Raw genomic sequence first — 25,688 nt, 5'->3', positions numbered from 1 at the left:
CGCCTAGGGACAGGGTGACTCCAGGAGCCGACTTCAGACTTTGGCCAGCCTGGAGCAGCCTCTTGTTTCCTGGTCTCCCTGCCTCTGCTCTGTCTCCAGGAGCCTGTCCTCCACATGGCAGCCCGAGAGAGTCTCCAGACAGGAGGGGATATGGTGATGGCTCTCTTGGAAGCCTCACGTGGCTCCCTATCCCTCCCCCAGACCCCCGAGCATTGAGAACCCCATTGCTGACTGTCGGCAGACACGGCTCCATGTGGCCTGGCCTCCGTGCCAGCTCTGACCTCATGTCCTGCTCAGGAAGACCCAGCCTTTTTGAATTCCTCCATCCCTCCGTTCCTTGCAGCCTGCCTCAGGGCCTTTGCACAGGTCATTCCTCCGCCCAGAAAGCTCTTCCCTCCTTTTTACGAAGAGAACTCCTATGGGGCTTTAGCTCACATCTCACACACCCAGGCAGGCCAGACCAGGTCCCATCCACCTCACTTGGTACCAGTTATAATTTCACATTCACTCTGAGTTCCTTGTGTGTGTGTCTTGTTGTGTTTGTTGTGTTTGCCACTTGCTTCCTGCAGGATCCTGGGGGCCCAGCACATAGCCAGTGGTCAAGAAATGTTTGTTGAGCGACTCAACATGGGAGTGGGATCTAGTGGAGGTGAAGGTGGGAGCTGGAATTTCTGCCCACCTGCCCCTTTCCACCGTCCAAAGAACCCCTGCCCACCCCTGGACAGAACCCACTTTGAGAACCAGCGGTTTTGGTCATCCTTTTCCCTTTATGGATGGGCCGGCTGTATGTCCAAAACCACACAAGCCTCAGGGCACTGGTACTGCCCGTGATGGGGACACCCCCAACACCAAGCAGTTCGAAGAGAATTCAGGTCAATAACACGTGTCCACAGAGACAGCATCGGTCCCGCCAGGCTAGGGGCTCTCGCGCACAAGCCTACCCCCCACCCCCACTTCAGAAGCCAGCCACAAGCCCAGCCCATCGTCTGTGCTTTTTGCTTTTTGCTTTTTTTTTTTAAGATTTTATTTATTTATTTGACAGACAGAGATCCCAAGTAGGCAGAGAAGCAGGCAGAGAGAGAGGAGGAAGCAGCTTCCCTGCTGAGCAGAGAGCCCAATGTGGGGCTCGATCCCAGGACCCTGGGATCATGACCTGAGCCGAAGGCAGAGGCTTTAACCCGCTGAGGCACCCAGGCGCCCCTGCTTTTTTCTTTTTAAAGGTTTTACGTATTTTTTGAGAGAGCGAGAGAGAGCGCGCACACGAGCAGGAGGAGGGGCAGGCAGAGGGGGAAGCAGACTCCCCGCTGAGCAGGGAGCCTGATGTGGGACTCGATTCCAGGACCCTGAGATCATGACCTGAGCCGAAGGCAGATGCTTCACCGACTGAGCCACCCAGAGGTCCCCATCACCTGATGCCCAGCTAGAGAGAGGAGGTTCCAAGGTCCCGCTCCTTGGGTTTCACGACTTGGCTGGGGTGGGTCACAGAACTCAGGGAAACGCTTACCTTTATCAGATTTTTAAAGGACATAGTAAATGATGCGAATGAACAGCCAGACGGAGAGAGGCGCAGGACAAAGGATGGGCTTCCTCACCTCTCCAGCCAACAACTCTGGCCACCTGCTCACCAGCCCGGAAGCTCCGTGCACCTGGTCCGTCTGGGGTTTCCCCATAGGCGTGATTGACTCACTCACCGGTCATGGGCGGGTTCAACTTCCTGGCAACATACCCCAGCCTTGGGTGGGTCCAAAAGTAACCTTCTTGAACGAGGCACGCGTTTCACGTTTAGGGCTCTGACACCTTTCCGGGGACGATGGATGAAGACTGAACACATCCGAGAAATAGATTTGGGGGATTTGAATGACCAAATATGCGTGTACTCCTTATAAATCATTATATCACAGCAGAGATGGGACAGGCGGTCCCACAGGTGGCTTTTTGGTGATGGTCTACCTGCTGGGAGCGGACACCTGGGTTACCTGATGGCAGGTGTGGGGGTTGGACTGAGCCTCGCACCCTCGATCAGTCCATTTCCTTCTCCTCCCTGGTGTGGTCTAGTCCATACCCTGAGAAGCCTGTGCCTCCGTCCTAAACCTGCCGGCCAGCTGCCGGCTCCCCCGCACGCCACCCCTCCCCAGGTCAGGCCTCCTGAGGCAAATTTACCCCCTCCCAGGATGCAGTGGATGCCCCCTAGACAAGGCCTCGTGACTGCTGTCCTGGGGTCTTTCTGGGTCCAGGTGGGGCCCAGGTGGGGTGGGGTGTGAGCCCCCAGGGCCCTGGCCTCCATCGGCAGCCCAGAGCCCTTCAGAGTTCTTGACCTTGGACTCTCTCCAGCCCATCCGATGGGAAAAGGATTTGCAATACAGGGAGATTTTGTGTTGGGTTAGGGTTTAGTATCTATCTTTCTTTCTTTTTCTTTCTTTCTTTCTTTCTTTTTTAAAGATTTTATTTATTTATTTGACAGACCTGAGATCACAAGTAGGCAGAGAGGCAGGCAGAGAGTCAGGCAGAGAAGCAGGCTCCCTGCTGAGCAGAGAGCCCTACACGGGGCTCGTTCCCAGGAGCCTGGGATCATGACCTGAGTGGAAGGCAGAGGCTTTAACCTACTGAACCACCCAGGTGCCCCTAGTGTCCTTCTTTCTTTCTTTCTTTCTTTCAGATTTTACTGGGACTCCTGAGTGGCTCAGTCGGTTAGGCGGCTGCCTTCGGCTCAGGTCATGGTCCAGTGTCCGGGGATCAACTCCCGCATCGGGCTCCCTGCTCGGCGGGGAGCCTGCTTCTCCCTCTGCCTTCGCCTGCCACTCTGCCTGCCTGGGTGCTCTCTCTCTGACAAATAAATAAATAATTTTAAAAAATATTTAAAAAGATTTTGCTTATTTAGTTGTGAGAGAGAGTGAGTGAGAGAGAGAAAGGCAGCGAGCATGCCTGGGGTGGGGGGAGGGAGGAAAAAAGCAGACTCCCTGCTGAGCAGGGAGCCCCATGCGGGGCTTGATACCAGGACCTTGAGATCATGAACTGAATGGAAGGCAGATGCCCAACACACTGAGCTACCCAGGTGCCCCTTAAATGTCACATTTTATTTTATTTATTTTTGATTTTTTTAATAAAGAGAGAGTGCACGTACCCTTGTGAGCAGGGGGAGGGGCAGAGGAAGAGGGAGAAGCAGATTCCACTGAGCAGGACCCTGAGATCGTGACCTGAGCTGAAGGCAGACCCTTAACCCACTGTGCCACCCAGGCACCCCAGTATCTGTCTTTTTTATTATTATTATTATTCTGATTTTTTTTTTAAATTTTATTTATTTGACAGAGAGAAATCACAACTAGGCAGAGAGGCAGGCAGAGAGAGAGGAGGAAGCAGGCTCCCTGCGGAGCAGAGAGCCCGATGTGGGGCTCGATCCCAGGACCCTGGGATCATGACCTGAGCCGAAGGCAGCGGTTTAACCCACTGAGCCACCCAGGCGCCCCTATTATTCTGATCTTTGCAGCATCCCAGCACAGCCACACTTTTCATTCTGCTTTTAAAAATCTTGGGTTCAACTTGGATGGGATCCCCCTGTCTCCTAAAACTGTGCTCTTCAAGGTCACTGCCAAGGATCCCCTGGCCCCTAGGAGGGGCCGCCGTAAACCCAGAGCCCTACGGAAAAGCACAGACTATATTCACTTTATTACATTCCTGTGTATTAACCTTCTGTGCCCGGCCACCAAGCCCTAAGGCAAAAGTAGCAAATGGTCAACTTTCAGCCCCTTCCCACTCCTGCCAGGGGATATCTCCTGGAATTGTCTATCTGTCTATCTGTTGGGTCTCCTTCCAGAAGTGTTGGCGTCAACACGTAATTCTGCATTCCGCTCCTCTCTGTCATTCGAGGCCACCTGCCAGTTGCTGCCCTCTGCCCTGGCAGCTTTGCCCCGCTCAGCCCAGTGGCACAAGCCTGCCAGCCACTGACGACGTCTCTGAGACCTACTAAAATAAATAAAATAAATTAAAATAATAAAATAATTAATTAAAAATGTTGCATCATTTTAGAACCTGTAGCAAAAATACATATGACGGACAATTTGCCATTTTACCCATAGTCAAGGGTGCAATTCGGCGGTATCGAGAGCATTCGTGATGGCGTGTGACCATCCCCACTATTTCCAAAGCGTCTCTGTCACCCCACCTAGAAGCTCTGTTCCCAGTAGCAGAAACTCCCAGTTCCCTTTCCACCCTCCCAGGGCCCTGGTAATCTTTATTCTACTTTCCATCCCTTCAAATTTACCTTTTCGAGATGTTTCTCGGACGTGGAATCCTAGAACGTGTGTCTGGCTTCTCTCGCTGAGCCAATGCCCTCCAGGTTCATCTTCCTGTCGCCACTGTGAGAATGTCCTTCCTTCTGATCATGAGAATAACATTCCCGCGTGGGGTGGACAGCATTCTGTCAATGCGTTCGTGCCTCAGTGAGGGTCTGGGCTGCTTGCGAATTTTGGTGGACAATCGTGCCGTTGTGCACAAATAATTGAGTCGCTACTTTCAGTTCCTTTCCACAGACATCAGGGAGTCTGCGTACAATGCTAACTCGAGGTCCGCGTTTCTGAGAAGCAGCCAGACTGTCTTCCTCCACATGTGATTTTCACTGTTCTAGCAACTGTATTAAAAATAGAAAGATGGGGGCACCTGGCTGGCTCAGTTGGTTAATCAACTGCCTTCGGCTCAGGTCATGATCCTGGAGTCCTGGGATCGAGTCCCGCATCGGGCTCCCTGCTCAGCGGGAAGCCTGCTTCTCCTGCTGACCTCTCTCCTCTCATGCTCTCTTTCATTCTCTCTCTCTCTCAAATAAATAAATAAAATCTTAAAAAAAAAATAGAAAGATACCAGAAAAGTTAATGCTAATAATATATTTTATTTTACCCAATACACCCAAAACATCGTCTCAATACGTAACCGATAGAGAAAGGTCAGTCTGGGATATTTTATATTCTTTGCTGCGAACTCCTTAGGACCCCAGGTCCACTTTCCATGGCACACCCATCTCTGTTTCGATACTAAACCTGCAGGCTCCTGGGAAACCCCGATCTCTGCTGAGGATCTGTGCTGACGCCGTGGTTTTATTTATTCTGCGAGCTTCCCAGTATCTTATTGTAGTGAGACACCCCAGTTTAACCACGGCCACCATGGCAGACACGGAACTTGTCCCAAAGGCCCTGCTAGGCACATCTGTGGCATTCGGGCCAATCCCTGTGGCCAGAGGGTACATGCATTTTAAATTACCATGCTCACTAGTTTTCCTTTCTTAGAAATTCTAGAGCAGCACATGCTTTTGGGGAGGGGGCGCCTGAGTGGCTCAGTTGGTTAAGCAACTGCCTTCGGATCAGGTCATGGCCGGGGTCCTGGGATCGAGCCCCGCATCGGGCTCCTCCTGCTCTGCGGGAACCTGCTTCTGCATCTCCCTCTGCCTGCCCGCCCCTGTTTCTGCTCTGTCTCTCTCTCTAAATAATAAAGAAAATCTTTTTAAAAAGAAAAAGAAAACAAAATGTTTTTTTTTTTAATTTTTTTTTAACTTATTTTTTTGAGAGGGAGCAAGGGAGTGCGAGCGGGGTCAGGGTGTGGGAGAGCAGGCGGAGGAAGAGGGAGAGAGAGAATCCCAAGCCGACTACGCCCAGCAGGAAGCCCAAAATGGGACTCCACCTCATAATGCTGAGATCATGACCTGAGCTGAAATCAAGACATGGATACTGGGGCGCCTGGGTGGCTCAGTGGGTTAAAGCCTCTGCCTTTGGCTCAGGTCATGATCTCAGGGTCCTGGGATCGAGCCCCGCATCAGGCTCTCTGCTCAGCAGGGAGCCTGCTTCCTCCTCTCTCTCTGCCTGCCTCTCTGCCTACTTGTGATCTCTCTCTGTCAAATAAATAAATAAAATCTTTTAAAACAAAAAGAGAGATGAATACCTAGCTGACTGAGCCCTCCAGGTGCCCTAAGATTTTATTTTTTAAAGTAATCTCTAGGAGCACATGGGAGGCTCCTTCGGTTAAGCCTCTGTCTTCAGCTCAGGTCATGATCCCGGGGTCTGGGACCGACCCCCCACCAGGCTCCCTGCTCAGCTAGTAGTCTCCTGCTCCCTCTCCATCTGCCCCTCCCTTCACTCATGCTCTCTCTCTTTCTCAAATAAGTAAATAAAATATTTTTTAAAAAATAAAGTAATCTGGGCACCTGGGTGGCTCAATGGGTTAAGCCTCTGCCTTCAGCTCAGGTCATGATCTCAGGGTCCTGGGATCGAGCCCCATATCGGGCTCTCTGCTCCGCAGGGAACGTGCTTTCCCCTCTCTCTCTGCCTGCCTCTCTGCCTGGTTGTGATCTCTCTATCTGTCAAATAAATAAATTAATTAAAAAAATGAAATAAAGTAATCTCTAAACCCAGCATGGGGCTCAAACCCACAATCCTGAAATCAAGACTCGCAGGCTCCGCCCATCAGCACGACAGGCTTTCGACAGAGCCACACGTGTATGTAATACTTTTCTAGTAGCCACATTTTCAAAAATGTAAAAATAATATAGTGGAATTAATTTTTAAAAGACTGTCTTGTCCTCAACCCAAGAGACCCTAACTAGTATGATTTCCATGTATAATCAATATGAAAATTACTGAGATATTACATTCTTTCTCTGACCCTGTGCCTTGGAAATCTGGTGAGTCTCTTATTTACACTGGGTGCGCCGCCAGTCTGGACGCTCGGTTTTCATCCGCGATCCTTGATCGGTATTTAGCTCCAGAAGATGGACAGTCGAAGAGGCAGAGGTGCACATCTGGGACGTTTCCATATATACTTCCAAGGTTTCCAGTCATTGAATTGACTATCTGAGGTTGCTTTCGCTTCTGTTTGATCTTTCTTTCTATTTATTTATTTTTTATTTGTCAGGGAGAGGGAGAGAGAGAGGATGAGCAGGGGAGCAGCAGGCAGAGGGGAAAGCAGACTCCCCGCTGAGCCAGAAACATAATACGGCACCCTGGGATCCTGACCTAAGCGGAAGGCAGATGCTTAACCGACTGAGCCATCCAGGCAACCCTAATCTTTCTTTTTATTTAAAGACTTTATTTTTAAGTCTTCTCTGAACCCAACATGGGGCTCAAACTCACAATTCCGACATCAAGAGACCTTGAGATCTCAAACTTTCAGCTCGGCCCTGACGTTCTGCAGAGGCCGCTGGCGACAGCAACGGGAAGCCCCCCGACCAGACAGCGCCCAGCAGACCTCCTGGCTCACGTGGGCTGGCCAGCCTGGGCCATCAACTGCTCCAGACGCACCTGCCGGGGACCTCACTGCCGGGCACTTGACTGCCGGGGACCTCCCTGAGCGGGGACATCACCTACCCGGCACCTCAGCCCCAGAAGAGCAACTCCAAGGGACCTTGCCTCCAGGGCCTCACCTCCAGGGGGGTCTTACCTGCCGGGGACGTCGGCTGTTGGGGACCTCGCCTGCTGGGGATCTGAAACCAGTCACCTAGCCTCGCTGGGACTCATTGCGACGAGCCCCTCTGAACGGGGGCCTGACCTGCTGCACCCCTCACCCGCTAAGACTCCCCCGGGGGAACTGGCCTTGGGGTCCCGCTCACTGGTGACGGTTACCGGTGCGGTCGCCAGCCGCCCGCGGGCACGCAGATGGGCAACGCTGGCTCCGTTCTCCACACGGGAATGCTCCCGGGAAACCGCTGTCCCCTCCCTCATTTTAGAGCAGCGCCTCGCACCCCAGGCGCCTGCGCCTGCGCGTACACATGGGGCAAAGGCCCAGGAGGCTTGTGCTTGGCTCAGCAGGAGGTGGGCTGAGAGCATCCGGTGGGAGGGGGCCAGGGACGCTGTCCAACAGCCACAAGCCCAGGAAGGCCCCAACGCCAAGAACGGCCTGGGTGCCAGTGACAAGACGTGGTAGAACCCTGCAGGTCAAGCCCCACAGCGGGCGGGAGTGGGGACCAGACTGTCCGGGGGCCCATGGGGGGCAGGGGTGGGACAAGAGTGGAGGAGGGGGAGGGGAAAGATTGCGGTGCTGAGCACGTGTGGACCAGACAGTGTGTGTAACCAGGGCTGACCGTGGGGGGGGGGGGTGCTTGGAGTGAGGCCACTGGGGAGAGATCCCACTGGGTGTGGCCGAATACCAGACCCCCCCATGGTCTTGCACATGAGAGGGGACACAGGGCATCCCTCCTCCTGTGCGATTTGGACTGTGGAAGCATCTGGGCCATGTGGCCGCGTGTGATCAGATCTCCTAAACCGCATATAGGTGCCACTCTCTGCACTGAGTGTGTGTGCGTGTGTGTGTGTGGACTGCGGACAACCCCAGCCCCAGGCAGCTGTGGGGGCATCTGAGTCTCTCTCCAGTGCTCTGGGGGGCTGGGCCAGTGCCCCATGGTTGGGATGTTGGAACTGAGCAGAAGACAAGGAAGTCCCAGAGACCATGAGAAGGTGCACACACACACACACACACACACACACACACACACACACACGGAGGCAGACAGGCTTCAGGGGCCACAGACCTGGGCTCCAAGGTCAATTTTCCCACTGTGTAGGCTGGGCTGAGGAACTTCCTCCTCTGTGGCTCAGGGCCATCTGGGATGGGGAAGCTGAGGCTTGGCTTCTGACCCAAGCAGTGGACCCCAGCCTCTCTGCGACAGCTGGGCAGAGTCAGCCCAAACACAGGAAGGGTCCACCACCCCAAACTCAAAAGATGGGGGATGGGGGGTGAGGGGGGGAGTTGGGGGAGGTTGGGGGTGGGGGGTGGACAAGGACGCCGGACAGTCTCAGTCCTGAAATTTCCTACCAAGCAGGCCAGCCTCGGCTGGGGCCTGGCTGCCAAGGTCTACTCTCAGGATTCCCTGGAAGTCCTGCTTATTGCTGCCTCAGGTGTCTCCAGCTGCAGCCGGGGACCGAGTACAGGGAACAGGGGATATTCCCAATCGGCTGGGTAATCCTACCCAAGGCAGCTTCTGATGGGGCCCTAGAGCTTCGGGAAGGGGCCTCGGCGGGGTCTTGGTATTTAGATGGCGGCCCTAATATCAGATGTGCCGAAAAGAGGGGAGAGGGCAGTCTAGGGGAATAGTGAAGGAGGGAAAGGACTCTTTCCCTAGGAGCCTCCACGGACTTGGGGTGAGGGAAGAAGAAAGGCGACCATGTCCTCAGGAAAGCTGTCTGCGGTGAGAGGGGATTGTCAGGGTTTGGGGTTCCACGGAGGGCCCTTCCTCTGGCGCTGGGATGGGCAGACCCCTCCCCAAAGTCTGGGAACCCAATCCTCCACGCTGTCCCGGGCCTGCCAAGCACCAAGGTGACACCGCTTTTTCTGTCCTCCATCAGGACGCATCGTAAATCCCCTCAGGAGCTCCGGCCAGGGCTTTAATAGGCCCAGGACCTAGGTCCCTGGGGACGGGGCTCTGCCCCAGCAGGCGCCGCTTTTGGGCTGGACGGGGCTGGCGCGCGCCCCAGACCTATCCCCACAGGGAGATGGGCAGCGCACATGTATTTTTAGCTGGTGAAAGGAGATAGTGGCTCCGTGCGGGTAGACGGGGCCTAAGAGGCTCTCTGGGGGAGGGAGGCCTGGGTCCACCTAGACCTCAGGCTCCTCCTCTGCCATTTGGCTCGCTCTTCCCATTCAGAACCTCACCTTTGGGGGCGGTGGAAGCGGGACACACCAGAGGGGACCCAGGGACCTAAAGGCAAGTGGGATGGACGACTCCTGTAGATGTTGTTCCCACTCATACCACTTTCCTTGGTGTTACCGAAGGGAAAGAAGCCTCTTTACGCCAAGCAGGGGGTACCCGGCCCGTCCCCCTTTGCCCAGTGGCGGTGGCGCCGCGCCCCACCCCACGCAGGCTCGTGTCCCTCCGACACGTGGGCTCCCCCGGAACGCGGAATCACACCCAAGCTCCATTTTCCACACTTTATCTCGGTGCAGTAACTGGACAGTCCGGAGGCCTGGCCGGCACCTGCTGCGCACGCGCAGTCCGTTGCCGCGGGCCCGGCCAGGCGGGGCGGGTGGGGGCGCCGTCGCGCGGGTGGGGGGTGGCCGCCGTGGCCCTGGTCCCGGTGAGGTAGGCTCAGACGCAGGCACACTCGCGCGCCGACAGCTCGTGGACCGTGTGGTAGCGGCTGTGCGCGTCCAGGAAGGACACCTCGTCCTCGTAGGCCGTCGGGCGGCAGCACGGCTGCGCGCGCACCCGCTCCCGCCGGACGCGCCTCCGCTGGCGGAGCCGCCGCAGCCCCAGGTCGTACACGCGCGCGGCCGCCTCGCAGGCGCCTGCGCAGTAGCGGAACAGCACCGTCTCGTCCGACGCGTAGCCCAAGCCCAGCTCGCTCACGCGCACTTCGAGCTCGCGCAGCCCGCACGGCCGCGCCCCCGATCGCGCGCGCGCGCGCCTCCGCCGGGCCCCCGCCCGACGGTGCGCACGCGGGGATCTGGCGGCCCAGGGCGTCAGCTGGCGCAGCTCCACCGCGTCCGGGGCGCCCTGCAGCAGCGCACGATCTGCGAGGAGAGACACAGAGCGGGGTGGGTCGGTGGGGGACTGGGGGAGAGCTGCGACCGTCGCCGTTCCCCTCCGAGAACAGCCCCTTGCCCGGGGCCTTCGCGCACCCTCCCAAGGCCAAGTCTCAGCTCACTGCTGCTTCCCAAGCATGGTACCTAATCGGCCTCTCTCTGATTGCCCAGCGGGATGTCTGTGCGGAAGCCCAGGCAGGGCCCCCATGGCTCCCAACGGCCTTCTCTGGACCCAGCCCCTGTGTTGGGCACCGGCTCTTCCGCTGGGCTGTTAATGAGCTCATTCTGTGGGGGCCCCACCCAACACCCCCACCCGCCCCCCACTCCGGCTCCATCGCGCGCTGGCACTCAGTTTCTCCATGCACAGCGCCCCATCGGGCTGGGTGGGCTGTTCAGAACGTGCAGAGGACAACAGCAGCAGACACCGAGGCCTGCGTGTGAGGACCGCGTGGGGAGGAAGCAAGGAGATATCCCGGTCTCCCCCATGTTACAGGTGAGACAACTGGCCATCCAGTAGGGCAGAGACTGGCCCAAGGCCACAGCACTAGCAGGTGACACAGAGAGACACACACACAAGCCCAGGCTTCTTCCGGCCTCCCTCGTGGGGCCAAGTTTGGCCCACGTCCAGTCCTCTGCGCTCCCACGGTGCCGGGAGGTGCCCGGAGTCACAGATTCCCAGGGCCCCGGAGCCTAAATTTATTTCCCAGGCGGCTGGGCTGCCCCAGTCCCCTGGAGAGCCTGGCAGGCAAGCCGGTGGCAGGTGGCACTGAGAGTGGAAAGGCAGGCAGGGGCGCCCAGCCTCTGAGCAGGTGGCAGGCAGGCTTGTGGTTGGGAGAGGAGATCCCGAGTTTATCCCCTGCCTGCCCCACCCCTGGCTCTCCAAGGAAATGGCTCGCAGGGAGACCCTAGGGAGAGGGTGTGTCTGTTTCCGCAGGGGGTCTCAGGAAGCAGACAGACCCTAATTGGGAGCCTTGCTCTGCCACTTTCAGCCCTGTAAAACTTCAGGCAGGTGATGGCCCTGCTCTGTGCCTCAGTTTCCCTGTCTGCTCAAGGAGCTGGGAGAGTTCCGATCTGGCTGAGGCTGGGGCACTGGAAAGTGGGGATGAACTGGGCATGTTTCCAGTTCTTGAAGCCCTGGGGGAGGACTGGGGTGGCCGGCGGCATCTGCTCTGGGGTTAGGTTGGAGCTACCTAACTTAGGGTGCCTAAATTTCCACCATGTAGTGTGCCCGCCCCTCAGGTGTGCATCCACAGAGTTATTGCAGGGGTGGGGGGGGGTGGATTGTGGAGCGGGGGAGGTCGCCAGATAAAGTACAGATGCTCAGTTAAATTTGCATTTCAGGGCGCCTGGGTGGCTCAGTGGGTTAAACCTCTGCCTTCCGCTTAGGTCTTGATCTCAGGGTCCTGGAATCGAGCCCAACATCAGGCTCTCTGCTCAGCGGGGAGCCTGCTTCCTCCTCTCTCTGCCTGCCTCTCTGCCTACTTGTGATCTCTCTCTATAAAAAAAAAAAAAATAGGGGCACCTGGGTGGCTCAGTGGGTTAAAGCCTCTCCCTTCGACTCAGGTCATGATCCCAGAGTCCTAGGATCGAGCCCTGCATCGGGCTCTCTGCTCAGCAGGGAGCCTACTTCCTCCTCTCTCTCTCTGCCTGCCTCTCTGCCTACTTGTGATCTCTGTCTGTCAAATAAATAAATAAAATCTTTAAAAAAAATAAAATAAAAATAAATAAAATCTTTTTTTTAAAATTTGCATTTCAGATAAACAGTGCAAGCTCCCTTGGTCTATGTGTCCCTGCCTCCCTCCAGCAGGCCTGGCCCCCTGCACAGGGTCTGAACACACAGAGATGAGATGAGCAATAGCTTCACCCACCCGAGCCCCACCCCTTGCTCCCACCTCCCCAAGCCTGCAATTCCACCACCCGCGCATTGGGCTCAGGGGGACTCTGGGGGGGAGAGCGGCCACTCTCTTCCCTTAATAGGACTGCGCCCAGGAACAGGCTGCCGGGTGGGCAACCCCCGCCCAGGGATTGAGAGCCTTCTCGGTGGGTGCCTGAGATCCCACCGTCGGTGTTGCAGCACCAGGCTCCAAGCGCTAGGTTTTGCCCCCCCCCCCCCCCCCCCCCCGCGCGTCTCTGGAACTCAGGGTCTTGGGAAGGACTTTGCTGCCCGCGGGAATAAGCGGAGGGCGGAAGTGGAGCCCATGCCTGAGGCTGCCCTTGTCCATTGTAAGGACAAGAAAGGAGGATTGTGTGGGCCGGCAGGGCGGGCGCGGACTTGCCCACGAACCGCACGCGCTGCAACCCCGCGGGCGCCTTGCACGCGCCGCGACCGCGCCCACACCTGGGCCGCCGGCGTGGCGCCCGCGTGGACAAGTGCGCACTCTCAGGAGGTCGGGATCCAGGCCCTATCACCCCCACTTCCGTCGAGTGGGCGGGGCAGTGGGCGGGCCCCAGGGAGGAGTGGGGATCAGGGCCGCGAAGGCCACGCCCCTCGAAGGGGGCGGTTCTATCCAAGGCATATTCCCCTCCCCATCTCTCCCAACCTGTGTCTCTCTGTCTGTGAGCATCTCAGTTTCTGTTTCTCTCCCCGTTTCTACGTCTCTCGAGGTTTCCCTCTCCCCTTGGTCCTTGTCCATTGGGCAGGTCCTTGGGACATCGGGTCCGGCCTTCCGGTACGTGCATCCCGAGCAGCGCATGGGAGCTCGTCCGCCCCAGAGGCTGGATGCCTTGGTCTAATCCCCATCCGGACCCCTGGCCCCTCAAGACCAGAACCTAATTCCTTGTGACAGCTGAGCCCAGAGTCCCCCAGCTCCCAGCATCCCCCCCCACCACCATCCCTGCCAGGACGTTGGGGGAATTTGCACCCTCCCCACCCCATCTCAATTAAGCCTCAGTGGCCCCTAAATAGAGTTCCACCGTTATGGCCACCCCCGTATCAGGGCAGCTGATCTACATCCGGGACCCCCTTACACTGGGCCAGGCGGGCGATCCGGGCGTCCAGGGTGCGAGGTGGCCGGCGTAGTGGGGTCAGCGCGGGTCCCAGGCGGTGGCTGAGGAGCAGGCCGTCCCGACACATCCAGATGGACAGCACCGAGCTGCAGAGCACCGAGGCCAAGGCTGCCGCCTTCCAGCGCTGCATCCTCCGCCTGCGGGCACGCGATGGTCAGCCCCACGGCCTCCGTCTGTCTGTCTGTCAGGCAACAAACGGGAACAGAGAGCTGGGCCAGGCGCGGGGGGACACGGTGGGGCCCCTGATTTCCAGCCACTTCTGCTTAATGATCAGTAATTACATAGACACGACTCATCAAGGAACCACTGAACCAGCTTGTGGAAAATGCTGCCCAGGAAAGGGGTGGGCACTGCGCCAGGAGTAGCAGGGCAACCGCCCCCATCTGGGGCTGCCACACTGCTTTCCTGAGCACCGACGAAAGCTGAGGCTTGAACAACAAAGGTAGGAATCGGCCAGGCATCTCAGGCAGGCGGGAAGAGCCAGTGCAAAGGTCCTGAGGCTGGACCAAAGTTGGCCAGTGCAGCCTGGAGGCTGGAGTGGCGGGAGCCCAGGGAGGGAGCCTGGAAGGAGGTGCGGGTGCTCCCAGCAGGGGGCACTGTGGGACGGGGTGGGGGGTGGAGAAGAGAATGTGCCCTAATGTGTTCCTGACATATTGGGGTCCTCAGGAGTACCTCCCACCCCTCTCTGAGCCTGGGTTTCCCCTCCAGACAGAGATGACATTGCCGCCCAGGAACGGGTGTCCGTGGACCTAAGCTGCACTCGACCCACCACCCCCAGGCCTTTGCACAAGCCGGTCCTCCCACCCAGCACCTTGTCTTCTCCTCCTCCCCACTCCCAGGCCCCTCTCAGTCTCAGCTGGGACAGCGACTCCCCCAGGAAGCCCTCTCTGGCTGCTCCTACCCGCGCCCTTCCCCCACCCCCAGCCCGGGTCGGAGCAGGTGTGCACCCCCAGTGGCCCGAGCCTTCCCCGCAGTGTTTCAAGGATGACTCCGTGCTGGGATGGCCTAGCCCCGGCGCCCTGAGTGCACACAGTAGGTGTTTCCTGAGGCCCATTCCCCGCCTACCCGGGCCAGAGCTTCTCCAGGCCGCTGGGCGGCCCCCAACCCGGGTTTACATTCCCAGGCCTGGCAGGCTGGTGGCGGCCCGCGCGGGGCCTGGCGGCCTGCCGGGTGTAAACATTTACACGGAGCGTTGAAAGCTGCGCTGGGGGCCGGTCAGCGCCTGGGCTGGGCTGTGGGGTGCCGGGCGCCCCCCACGCGCGCCCCTTGGGCGGCTCAGGCCGCTGGCCCCTGCGCAGAGCCGGCATTTGCATGCGATTTGCATCTCAGTCTCGCCTGGACCCCGCAGGGGCAGGTTGGGCTCAGTGGGTCTGGAACTGCCTCTCCCCGCCCCCTCCCAACCCGGCACCTCTGCCTCATGGAATCGCTGGCGCGGGACCTACAGCCGCTAGACAGTAGCAGGGGACATGTATTAAGTACCTGCTGTGTACCAGACCGGGTGCTGTGCCCACCAAGGAGGCATGGTGAGCTCCAGTTACAGCTGGGGAAAGGCGGCGCACAGCAGGTAGGGGCTTAGGCAAGGGGACATTAGAAAAGCATCTGGGGGAGCCTGGGTGGCTCAGTGGGTTAAGCCACTGCCTTCACTCAGGTCATGATCTCAGGGTCCTGGGATCGAGTCCCGCATCGGGCTCTCTGCTGAGCAGGGAGCCTGCTTCTCTCTCTCTCTCTCTCTGCCTGATTGTGATCTCTCTCTGTCGCATAATTAAATAAAAAAAATTAAAAAAAAATAATAATAATAAAAAAAAGAAAAGCATCTGGGATTGGAACCTGCCTTCTTGGGTGGGACACACACGCAGGGGCTGCGCGGGGCTGGGTTTGGGCCGGATGCCTGTGGAGTGCCCCTGAGGACTTGGCTGCCCAGCTCGGTGGTGTGTGGATTGGGCCGTTTTGGGGACTACTGGTGGCGCTGGCCCCGAAGGAGCTCCTCCCGCTACGGGGCTCGGGAGAAATCTGGGCCAACCTGTGGAGCGCAGAGCTCTGGAGGGCACCTGGCGTGAGGGAGGAACAGTGGTGGCTCCTGTGGCTGGAACAGAGTGAGCGAGGCGGAGGGAGGAGGAGGGGAGGCCGGGGAGGGGCCCAGGACAGGTCACGCAGGGCCTTGGTGGCTACGGGGAGCATGTCTCATTGTCACGCTGGTGCAGCAAGCAGACGGCAGCCTCGAAGTTGTCAGGTGCCCCAACCCGCGCCTTGGCCTGAAGGAGCACCTGCTTTATGCTTTGGGGCCACGAAGCCTTCTCTGCACGCCCGGCACCCTGCCTGCTCTCACACACGTCCTGCCGTGGTGTGCCTCCGTTTCCCTGTTAGGCTGGACGACACCCCCGCCCGGTGCCAGGCTCTGGTCCTGTGTTTCTGCGGAGGCCTTCCCGTGGGGGCGGCAGGGGCCAGAATGGCTGCATGGGTGCGGAGACCGCCTGGCCCCCAGAGCCCCCGTGTCCTTGGAGCCGCGGACCCCCCGGAGCTCTGCTGGGGGGCAGGAGAGCAGAGGGCCAAGGGTGGAGGGGCCCGCAGGTGCGGCTGATAAGCGTCTGTGAACAATGGGCCTTTCAGTAAGGGGGTCACCCGACTGGTTTGTGTCTGGCGCGGCCCTGACACACGGGGGTGCTGCACGCGTGGACGAGGGCCTGGTTAGGGGCCCGCTGGGCACCGCCCGTGTGTCTGGGTCCCGGAGGCCCCTGGACCTGGGGAGTTGGGCTCACAGCATACATGGGGGCTCACACTCACTCACACTCGGCCTTCTTGTCCTCAGTCACGCACCTGGGTGCTCTCACTCCCGTGCACTCCCAGACACTCCTGCACGCACACCCTGGGACACGCTGTCGCTTGCACGCTCCGACACCGTCCACTTACACTCCCTGCATTTGTGGTCACCAACTCCATCCAGCAGGGTGGGGCTCACACACGCAGGTGTTTTCACGCACACACGGGCATTTTCACTCACGCTGGAACCACATGGCCATGCTCTCACACTCCCACGGGCCGGTGTCCTCACACTTCCATCCGAACGGGAGCACACTCACGCACGAGGGCATTGTCACACACAGTCCCGACGTGATTACACCCCCAGAAGTTTTCACAACTCACACCCTCAAGGAAGATTACGCTGCAGACATAAACACAATCGCTAACGTGTGTGTGCGTACTCCTATCTTCCAGCGTGATCCCACTCATTTATTTGAACTCAGTCATGCATTCAACCATTCTCACGCGCCCTATCACTACCTCACTCACATCCTAGTGTCCTGCACTCAGAAGCTTGAGCGTTCACACTGAGGCATGTTAACACTCACATTCACACATTACGGCAGCCTTGCTTACCTGCTAGTGTAATTCACGCTCACACCTGGTCATGCTTGGGCAGTTTCCACCACACTCGTAGGTTATCATGTTTGAACACACCCCTGCTCACACACTAGCATGTTTGCACACTTGGGCCCTCCCTCCCAGCCCCTCGGGTGTTCTTAGCCTCTTGCACACCTGGGAGCCCCCACACAAGCGTTTTCACACTCACATGAACAACACACATGGTCTCTGGCACGTTGGCCCAGAGAACAGCAGGTCTGGCCATGCAGGCGTGTTATCCCCAAGCCCTCCCCTGAGCACTCGACCTGTGCACACTCAGGGACACACACCTACAGCCGTGGGGTGTCCCACATTGTTTGCACGCTTGGCCTCGGACCGAACCGGGCCCGCCACCTGCTTGCCTCTGCCATTCTCACTTTGTGGCCACGAGCTCACACACACGGGGACACACTGGTCCTGGGCCTCCCTCACTGCTCAGACAGGGCCTGGCTGTGGTGTCCTCTCAACTCTCAGAAAATGTCCAGACCCTTCAGAATCCTCACTGCCCAGGGAAGGGAGCCCCCCCATTTCTTGGGGGTCCCTGACAGTCTGAACTCCAGAAAGTCAGATCAAAGATGACCTCACTTCTAGCTGGAGGCCACAGAGTGTCCAGGGCTGGGACGAGGCCCAGAGAGGGGTGATGAGTAACGCAGAGTCACACAGCCAGGCAAGCCCTTCCAATCTTCCAAGGAACAGACAGTCAGGGTGAGGGTGTGTGCATGTGGGTGTTTCTGGAACCTTCCTTGGTAGTGCCAAGAAACTCTGCTCATTATCCTGGTGCCCAGGAAATGCCCTAAGGCTCCACCTTTCCATGGAGCCTCCCAGGAGACACAGCCCAGGCATTCCTGTTCTCGTGGTCAACAGCCTCCTTCTTGTAGAGCTCCTGGCCTCAGGGAGGCACTGGTTTCTTGCTCATTCCCAGGGAGAAGAAGGATGGAAGAGGGCACTTCTTTCCATCCACTCGTCTCTCTAGTCTGAGAGAGGTCTTGAATCCGGGCCTCCCCCATCTGGTAAACTCCTACTCATCCTTCAGAGCCCTAGCCCCTGTGGGACCTCCTCCAGGAAGCCTTCCTGGCTTCCCATCTTGGATCCCCAGCTGTGGGTCCCTCCCTCTTACCTAGCCCCACTGGTATAGTGTTTGGATCCACATCTGTCTTTTCTGGACTGGGGGATTTTCGAGGGCTAGCCTGGCCTGGGTCCCTTTAAGGCACGGGCAGGCGTCAAGAATTCTGTTCACAAAGGTATGAGCTTGAGCGCCTGGGTGGCTCAGTCGGTCAGGCGTCTGCCTTCAGCTCAGGGCATGATCCCAGGGTCCTGGGATCAAGCCCCATGTCGGGATCCTTGCTCAGCAGGAAGCCTGCTTCTCCTTCTGCCTCTGCCTGCCACTCCCCCTGCTTCTGCTCTGTGTGTGTGTGTGTGTGTGTCAAATAAATAAACAAAATCTTAAAAAAAAAAAAGGCTATGCTGGATGACTCAGGGCAAGCCCCTCCCCCTCCCTGAGCCTCAGTTTCCCCTTCCGCACAGCGAGCTGCCTGGGACACCTCTGCTCTCATTGGGAGGGCCAGCTCCTGCATTCAGTGCAGACCTGCGGGCGGGCTGGTGGCAGCAGCGGGCCAGGCCTCCGCCCCCCACCCCCGGGGCTGACAGCAACAGGGCTCCCTGCTCCTCTCCTTCCCCCTAGAAGGCCCCTACAAGTTCCCGTGGTGGGGAAACTGAGGTCGCAGGAGGGGCAGGACTTGGCCTCCGTCGAGGCACGACTCAATGGTCCTGCAAAACAAGAACCAAATTCCACAGCCCACAAAAATGTGCCCCCTCCCTGGGAGGCCCCAGGGCCCAGCCCCGCCCCATGGTGGAGATGGGGAAGCCAGGGCAGCCGCGAGCCGGCGACACACATCTGGGGGTAAACCAGGAACATCTGGCTAGCACAGCTGGTTCCGATGCCGCGTCTGCAGGGGCCTCGTGGGGGGGGGGGTGGTCCCAAACACCCCCAGCCGACCTTCCATGCCTAGCTCTCGTCTTCTCCCCACCCAGAAGCTCCCTGCTGCCCAGTTGCTAGAACCATCACTGGCTCCGGGCCATTTTTTTTTTGATTGATTGATTTGAGATTGATTTTTTGATTTGATGGATTTGAGAATCAATCTGAGCTCCTGAGCTTGCGTGAAGGGGCTCCAGGTCTGTCTTCGCCAGAGGGAAGCCGAGAGAGGTACAGACACAGTGACTTCTGGGGGGGACTGTGCTGATCGCCCCGCGACCATAATAGCAGCAAAAAGTAGATAAAACGGAAACGAATAGCTCTCACTAACACTAGCGTACACCTAGTTCTAAGCACTTTACACAGAATAATCCACAGCAAGTGTGGACTATTTCATCTCCGTTCTGTGGGTGGGAAAACAGGTCCAAGAAGTGACATTATTTGCTCAGGATCAAACAGAGTGTAAGTGGCCAAGCTGGGATTGGAACACGGATAGTCAGGTGAACTCCTACACATCCCTCAGAGTCCCAGGCCCAATACCCGCCCCCCCATTCTTAATCATGGTACCGCATGGCCTCTCTAATAGCAACAATAATAACATTAGCGCCCCCACCACGCAGGCTATTTCGTTTACGTAGTGTCAAGTCCTGTACTAAGTGCTTTCCACTGGTTTACTGGTCCCCACAGTTCCTGGAAAAGATGTCGTTTTCCCCCACACAGCTGGTTGAGCATCTGACTCCTGATTTTGGCTCAGGCTCTGCACTCAGCAGGGACTCTGCTAGAGTCTCTCCCCCTCCTCCTGTCCCTCCTCCTGTCCCCTGTCCCGTCCCCATGAAAGCGCGCTCTCTCTCTCTAAATATAAATAAATAAAATCTTTTTAAAAAATAAAGAAAGGAAAAGAAAAGAAAAAAGTGCCAAACTGAGGTTGAACCTGGGTCTCACTCCAAACGTGTCCTCTCAAATGGCTCCACAGTCCCTGGGTCCCGGTGGCCAGGGCCATGGGGAGGGGGCGGGGAGCAGCGGGAGGGCACTGTAGGTCCTGCCATCTGGGAGAAAGGGGGGCTGATATCCACGGAAATAAGAGGTTTTCTCGAAGACCCGTAGCAGAGCAGAGCCAGCAAGTAGATAAAGTGTCCACGTGGCAGCAAGCCCCGTGTGCCAGGCTGAGTTCTGCCCCCAACACACCCGATGGACACTTACTGAGTGCCTGCTGTGCGCACTGGGCCAGGCAGGGAACCAAGGCTAACCGGGGCCCCACCCCCGCCAAGCCCCCCGACCCCATCCAATCAGGGAGGTGGAGAAGAAAGAAGAAATGAATAAGGTAGTTTAGAGGTCACAAAACAGAACACAGGGAAGTCATAGTGACTGGGGGAGACTTTTAGGGTGAGCGGCCGGGAGGGCTTCTTAGAGGAGGCCGCCTTGCAGCTGAGACCAAGTGAGGATTTGGAGAGAGTGTTCTAAGTGGAGGGACTTGCAGGCGCAAATGGATTTGGGGGTCAGTGGGGGGAGATGAGGCAGGGGAGAGAGAGGGCTCTGTGACCTGCGTGGTCGGCTCGCCAATGCCCCGCCCCCCCACCAGTGCCTGGAATTCTCCTCCTGAACCTGCTGCCACACGGGGCATGTTCTCGGGGAGACTGGGCTGGGGAGTGGGGGGGTGGGGGTGGGCAGGGCCGCCAGCTTCTCTGGCCCAGCCCTCATCGGCTGGCTTGTAAAGATCTCACCTTGACTGTAGCAGGCTGGTCTGCCTAGCCAGGCTGGCCTGGGGCTGGCCTTGCAGGCATCTGGGGCGGGCAGGAGGGGGCTCCCTGGGCGGGGGTGGATAACAGGATCAGCCTAATTAAGCCTGGCATGGGTGAGCAGCTGGTGTGGGGCCGGCGGGTGGCACAAGGGACTTGGGTCCTCTGGGAGTAGCCAGGAGGACACCGTGCAAAGCTGGCCATCGGACAGAGGGGGAACAGAGGCACGGAACTTGGGCCTGACTCAAACCCTCCCGTTGGTTTCCTGGGAACCAGGGGACCCGAGTCATCTCTTCCACCAAGTGCAAATTCTGCACTTGGTCCCCAATGCATTGAGCTTTTTAGGCACGCTCTCTCGGGTGTCAGTCCCCCCAACTGGGAAGTGAGACCACCTACTGCAAACAGGAGCCCCTTGTCTGATTTCTTCCAGGACCGACCCGAAGCCTGGCTTCACTTGGATTTGAAGAGGAGATCTTTCCTCTCCTGAATCCCTTTGCTGAAGTGCCCCATCCTCCCCTCAGGTTCCTTTGGAGCTGTTACGTCGCCTGAAAATAACCTCCCACAAATATTTGTTGGTCAGTAAATGGTGTGGCCGTTGGGGTCCGGGCTCCTGGGCCTTGTCCTCCAAGGAAGACAGACGTGGACCCAGGGTGGGGCCCCGTGTGGGGAACAAAGGGTCTACATCAGGGTAGTAGGGTCGGAGGAGATTTCCTGGAGGAGGGGATTGAGGATGGGGCTGTGAAGGATGAGTAGGAGTTTTCTAAGCAGGAAAGAGAAGTCATTCCAGGTAGCAGGAAGTGCACATGCAAAGATCTGGCCGGCTGGCTGGAAACCTCTCTTCCACTCCCTCACCCACCCCCCCAGGTGTGTCAGGCACCAGGCCCGTCCTATCCTGCGTTTCGTCCTAGCCCAGAGCTTGGCACACAGTAGCTTGATGCTTAGAAAATATTTGGGGCAAGAAGGAAAGATCCCTCCGGCTCACCCAGTCTCAGTTTTCTCAGCTGCAAACTGGGGAGAACCAGCCTCCTGCCGGCCCTGCACAATGCTTACTTGGTGCTCATTAAGCAGAGGGAAAACCCCATCTGCCCCTCCTCTACCTCCCCATGTGGGCCTCACCCCAGAGGCCCAGACTCCTCTGTCCTACCTTGGGGACCGGGAAAGATGTAGCTGCAGAGGAATTTAGTCTCAGCGAAGAAAGCTGGGCTAGTGGTGCCAGATGCTTTAAAGACCCATTCCTCTCTGCTCTGTGTTTCCAGCCCTAACTTCTAGGAATCTGGTCCTGAATGCCCCCGCCCAGTTTTTCCTGGGCAAACCTCTCGGAACAGTCTCTCCTTCCCATACTCATCCAGACACTGGATTTTCCAAAACCAGTCGTGTTTTTACCTGCCTCCAGATCTCTGAATGTGCCGTTCCTGTTACCTGGAATGCCCTTTCTTTTCCAACTTAGAAAACTCCTATTCATCCTTCACAGCCCCAGCCCCAATGCCCCTCCTCCAGGAAGTCTCCCTTGATCGCCTTACCCTGAGATAGACCCTTTGCTCCTCACTCTGGGCTCCACTCTGGGCTCCACCCTGGGTCTAAGTCTGTCCTCCCTGAAGGACAAGGCCCATGAGCCTGGATACCAACAGTCAGCCACACCATCACCATCCAGCAAACATTCATGGGAACAATCTCTCGATTGTGTCCTTGTGCCAGGCTGCAAACTCGTTCCTTCTCCTGCCCGGATTCTCGAAAGCTGTATCCTCTGCTTGTTTCCCGGAAAACTGAGGTCTGAAACCGAGGGATAGTCCCGATGGTGGAATTTCAGCCACTGTGCCCTGCCGCTGGCGGGGACGCTGCTCTCTTCCCGGCACGGCTAGAACTAGCTCTTTGCAGCTCGCCGCTAGTAGTCTATAAGGCCCAGGGGTGGCTTCGGAACCCTGAACCTCAGGAGTCCTTGGATGCAGGGAATGGGGAGGGGTGTCCAAAGGGCCCCAAGGCAAGGGGGCTGGCGGGGGGGGGGGGGTAAGGGGGACTGGCAAAGCTAGGAGTCTTCCCTCCACTGACATCCGCCTAGACCAGTCACGCCCCACTGGGGCTTCCTCAGCCTGGGGCACTTGAAGACAAAGAGTGTCATGGAGCACACAGAGAAGGATTGAGCAGAGAGAGGGCAGGGCAGGCAGGCAGGAGTGAGGAAAGTCAGGGGTCTGGCCTCCAGCAACCCCCCCCCCCCCCACAGAACCCTGACCATGCTCCCCCAGATCTGGTTGGGGTCCCAGACTTGCAGGTTACCACAAGCCCAGAGCCCAGCCAGTGACACCATGATATATACAGTCACTTCTTGGGGGGAAGGAGTAGCGGTATCACCAAGCCCTGGGAGTAGCCGTTTCTCTCTCCAAACCCGCCCCAAATCTGCCCCCTGTCTGTATCCACCGCTGCCTAATGACTCCTAACCCACACGCTGCACCTTCTGGGAGAATTCCGAGACTATCCTGAGCAAGAGATGCCTTCTTTAAAAAGCAGGAGAAACAGCCCCCCTCTCCTTCAAATACACTCTTCGCCCTTAAGGGACTACCCTCCCCCCAAAAAGGGTTTCGCGCCCTCTTGTGGCTGAACAGGCGCTCCCGGAGCCGAGAGAGCCGGGCCCTTACCGGAGGACACCGTGTCCCCGGAGGCGGCGGCGGCTGGAACGCGCCACTGACAGATGTTTACTTCTGCGCGCAGCTGGGCCGCGACGGCAGCTCCCCGGCTGGGGTCTGCGGATCCGAACGTCCCCCGCAGCCCCTTGTACACCACAAGGCAGCGCGGGTGTCTGGGTCTCGCCCTCCTGGAGGCTGGGGAGGGGATTCCTGCTGCCCCCGCTTCCACCCGGTTCAGACGCACACTTGGGGGGTCCAAGGAGGCAGAGGCGCGCCCGCCCCGTCGGACAAGGACCCTGGCCAGATCCTGGCTTGCAGAGGCGCCGAAGATCGCCCTGCCCACCTCTGCCCCCCCTGCCATGCGCGGACCTGTCGCCCCCGAGACCACACCTTCATACACATGCCGGTTCTTGGTTAGAGGAGGGAAGCTACCGGTCTATCCGGAGCCCCTGGTAGCCCCCAGACCCCCGTCCACGGGGCCGGTCCTCCCCCGGCGCCAGTCCCCTACGGGTCCCCAGCCTGCCCTTGCTTACCTGCTCGGGGTGCCCGACTACCCGTCAGTGGTGGCCGCGCCTGCCGCCCGCGCCGGCCCCAGCCCCTGCCCCTGCCGCCGCGACCGCCATCCGGGCCGCCTGGGCCCGCGGCGCTCGGGGGGGCCCGGGCCGGAGGGGGCGGCCGCGGGGGGGACGCGGCGCGGGCCGGCCCATGGGGCCCCCCCAGGCTCGATCAGCCGCGGGCTGCGGCCAACCCCGCCGGGCTGGGGCTGGGGCTGGGGGCGCCCTGGACGGCCCGCGGCTCGGAGGGCGCGGAGCGCGGGGTCGCACGGACGGCGCGGGCGGCCTGGGCGTGCGGCGCTGGGCTCCGGGGCTGCTGCGCGAGGGGCCCGGGCTTTCGGAGCGGCTCCACGGCGCGCTCTCCCGCCGCCTCCGCCGCTCCCGCCGCGGACGGCTTGGCCGGCTCCGGGCGGGGGGCGGGGCCGGGGGCGGGGCCAGGGGCGGTGGCTCGGGTTTCCCGGGACGGGAGCCGCCCCCGCCCATGGCGGGGGCCGGAGGAGAGCAGGTGGCTGGGGTGCGGGGGCCACAGCGCCCCCTCTAGAAGGAGATCTCCCCGGGCCCCCGGAGACCGCGGCGGCGCCCCTTTAGGAAAACCAGCTCCCCAAGACGCCCCCTCCCCAAGGGCCCGCTTCTGGGATAAGAGGCACAGCGCCCCCGACGCCAGTATGCGCGGCCTTGAGCGCCCCACGCTCTAGTGAGGATCTGGTTTTACTGCCAGACTCCTGGGTCCTGCCTGGTCCCCTTTCGGAAAGCAGGGTCCCAAGAAGTACCCTCACCCAGGAAGCCCCTCAAGGGAACCCTGAGCAGCGCCCTGCTAACTAGCTGTTTCCCACCCCTACTGCAGAGACCTGGACAGCGCATCTTCCAAAAGTCTGGGGCCCCGAGAAGCCCCTCCCCCAGATTCTCCTCGGGGGAATTAAGAGCTCCAGCACTACCCCAGACGGCGGCTACAGCGGCTACAGTCTCCTCTTACCCCGCTGAAGACTGTGGGGTCTTCCTAGTCCTGCCCCAGGTCCTCTTTTCAGAAAGCTAAAGAAGCCCCCGGTGACAAAGCCATTCTAGAGAACTGAGACCCTAAATTTTTTCCTAAGACCGTAAGTGATACCGAGACTGATGATACCCGCTGCCCACAGAGCCCCTCACCAAGGGGCAGTTCTCCCCAGCCTGGCCGCAGAGCCCTGCGGGGGATCCCATCCCCACCCCCGGCTCTCCACCGCGCTCTCTGGGTACCAAGACTCGCGTCGCCCCTCCCGCCAGCGCGCCCAAACCCACCGGGCCCCCTCCCCGACGGCTCCGCGTTCCTAAAGCGCCCCCTGGCGGCCCCAGCCAACTGCGGGGTGGGTGGAGTGGGCGGGGCTGGAACCGCCGTGGCCCCGCCCCACCGCGGCCTAGTTACCGAAAAATACCCTCCCTACGACCCCGCCCTCGGCCTCCGCGACCGGCTTTTTCCCGCGCGCCGCCCGCGTTCCTGGGGCCCCGTGCTCTGGTTTCTCTCTACTGCCGCCTGATTTCTTGGGGCCTCCTCGCTCCCGCACAGGCCGCCTGCCTTCCTCGGATGCCAGCCGCCCTGGGACTCGTATGGCTATTAGGCCTTCCTAGGACCCGCGTCCGGTCTCCACGCCCTCAACGCGTGTACACACACACACACACACACACACACACACACACACCCAAGAGGCCTGTACAACTTGCACTACAACACAGTGTAGGCGGTGATAGGAGACACTCAGGCAGTCTCCCTCCCTGTACTCAGACTCACGCGGGTGGGGGGACGTCGGGGACTGCGCACAGCCCCCAGGAAGGAGTCCGCCAGGACGTGAGCTTGTGGGGAGGGTGGGGGCATAAGGACGAGCAGGTATCAGCGAAGTGGCGGCGTCAGAGCTGCCTGGTCCTGGTCCAGGATGGGAAG

At 58.9% G+C, this 25,688-nt stretch overlaps 1 protein-coding gene across 1 annotated transcript; it reads right to left on the bottom strand.

The window, feature by feature from the left end:
* Positions 1–9,888: 9,888 nt before the first annotated feature.
* NRTN (neurturin) lies at positions 9,889–24,073 on the bottom strand. Its single transcript, XM_045989817.1, has 3 exons — positions 23,759–24,073; positions 13,462–13,681; positions 9,889–10,482 (listed from the first exon to the last, which is right to left on the bottom strand). Exons 2-3 carry the CDS (start codon positions 13,628–13,630, stop codon positions 10,058–10,060), a joined length of 594 nt encoding a protein of 197 aa, XP_045845773.1. The 5' UTR covers positions 13,631–13,681; positions 23,759–24,073; the 3' UTR covers positions 9,889–10,057.
* Between the last annotated feature and the right edge of the window lie 1,615 nt (positions 24,074–25,688).

This window comes from Meles meles, chromosome 20, assembly GCF_922984935.1.
Source record: "Meles meles chromosome 20, mMelMel3.1 paternal haplotype, whole genome shotgun sequence".
In the NCBI taxonomy this organism is placed as follows: domain Eukaryota; kingdom Metazoa; phylum Chordata; class Mammalia; order Carnivora; family Mustelidae; genus Meles; species Meles meles.
Note: the sequence above shows the minus strand (reverse complement) of the source record. Positions and strands in the feature narration are given on the sequence as shown.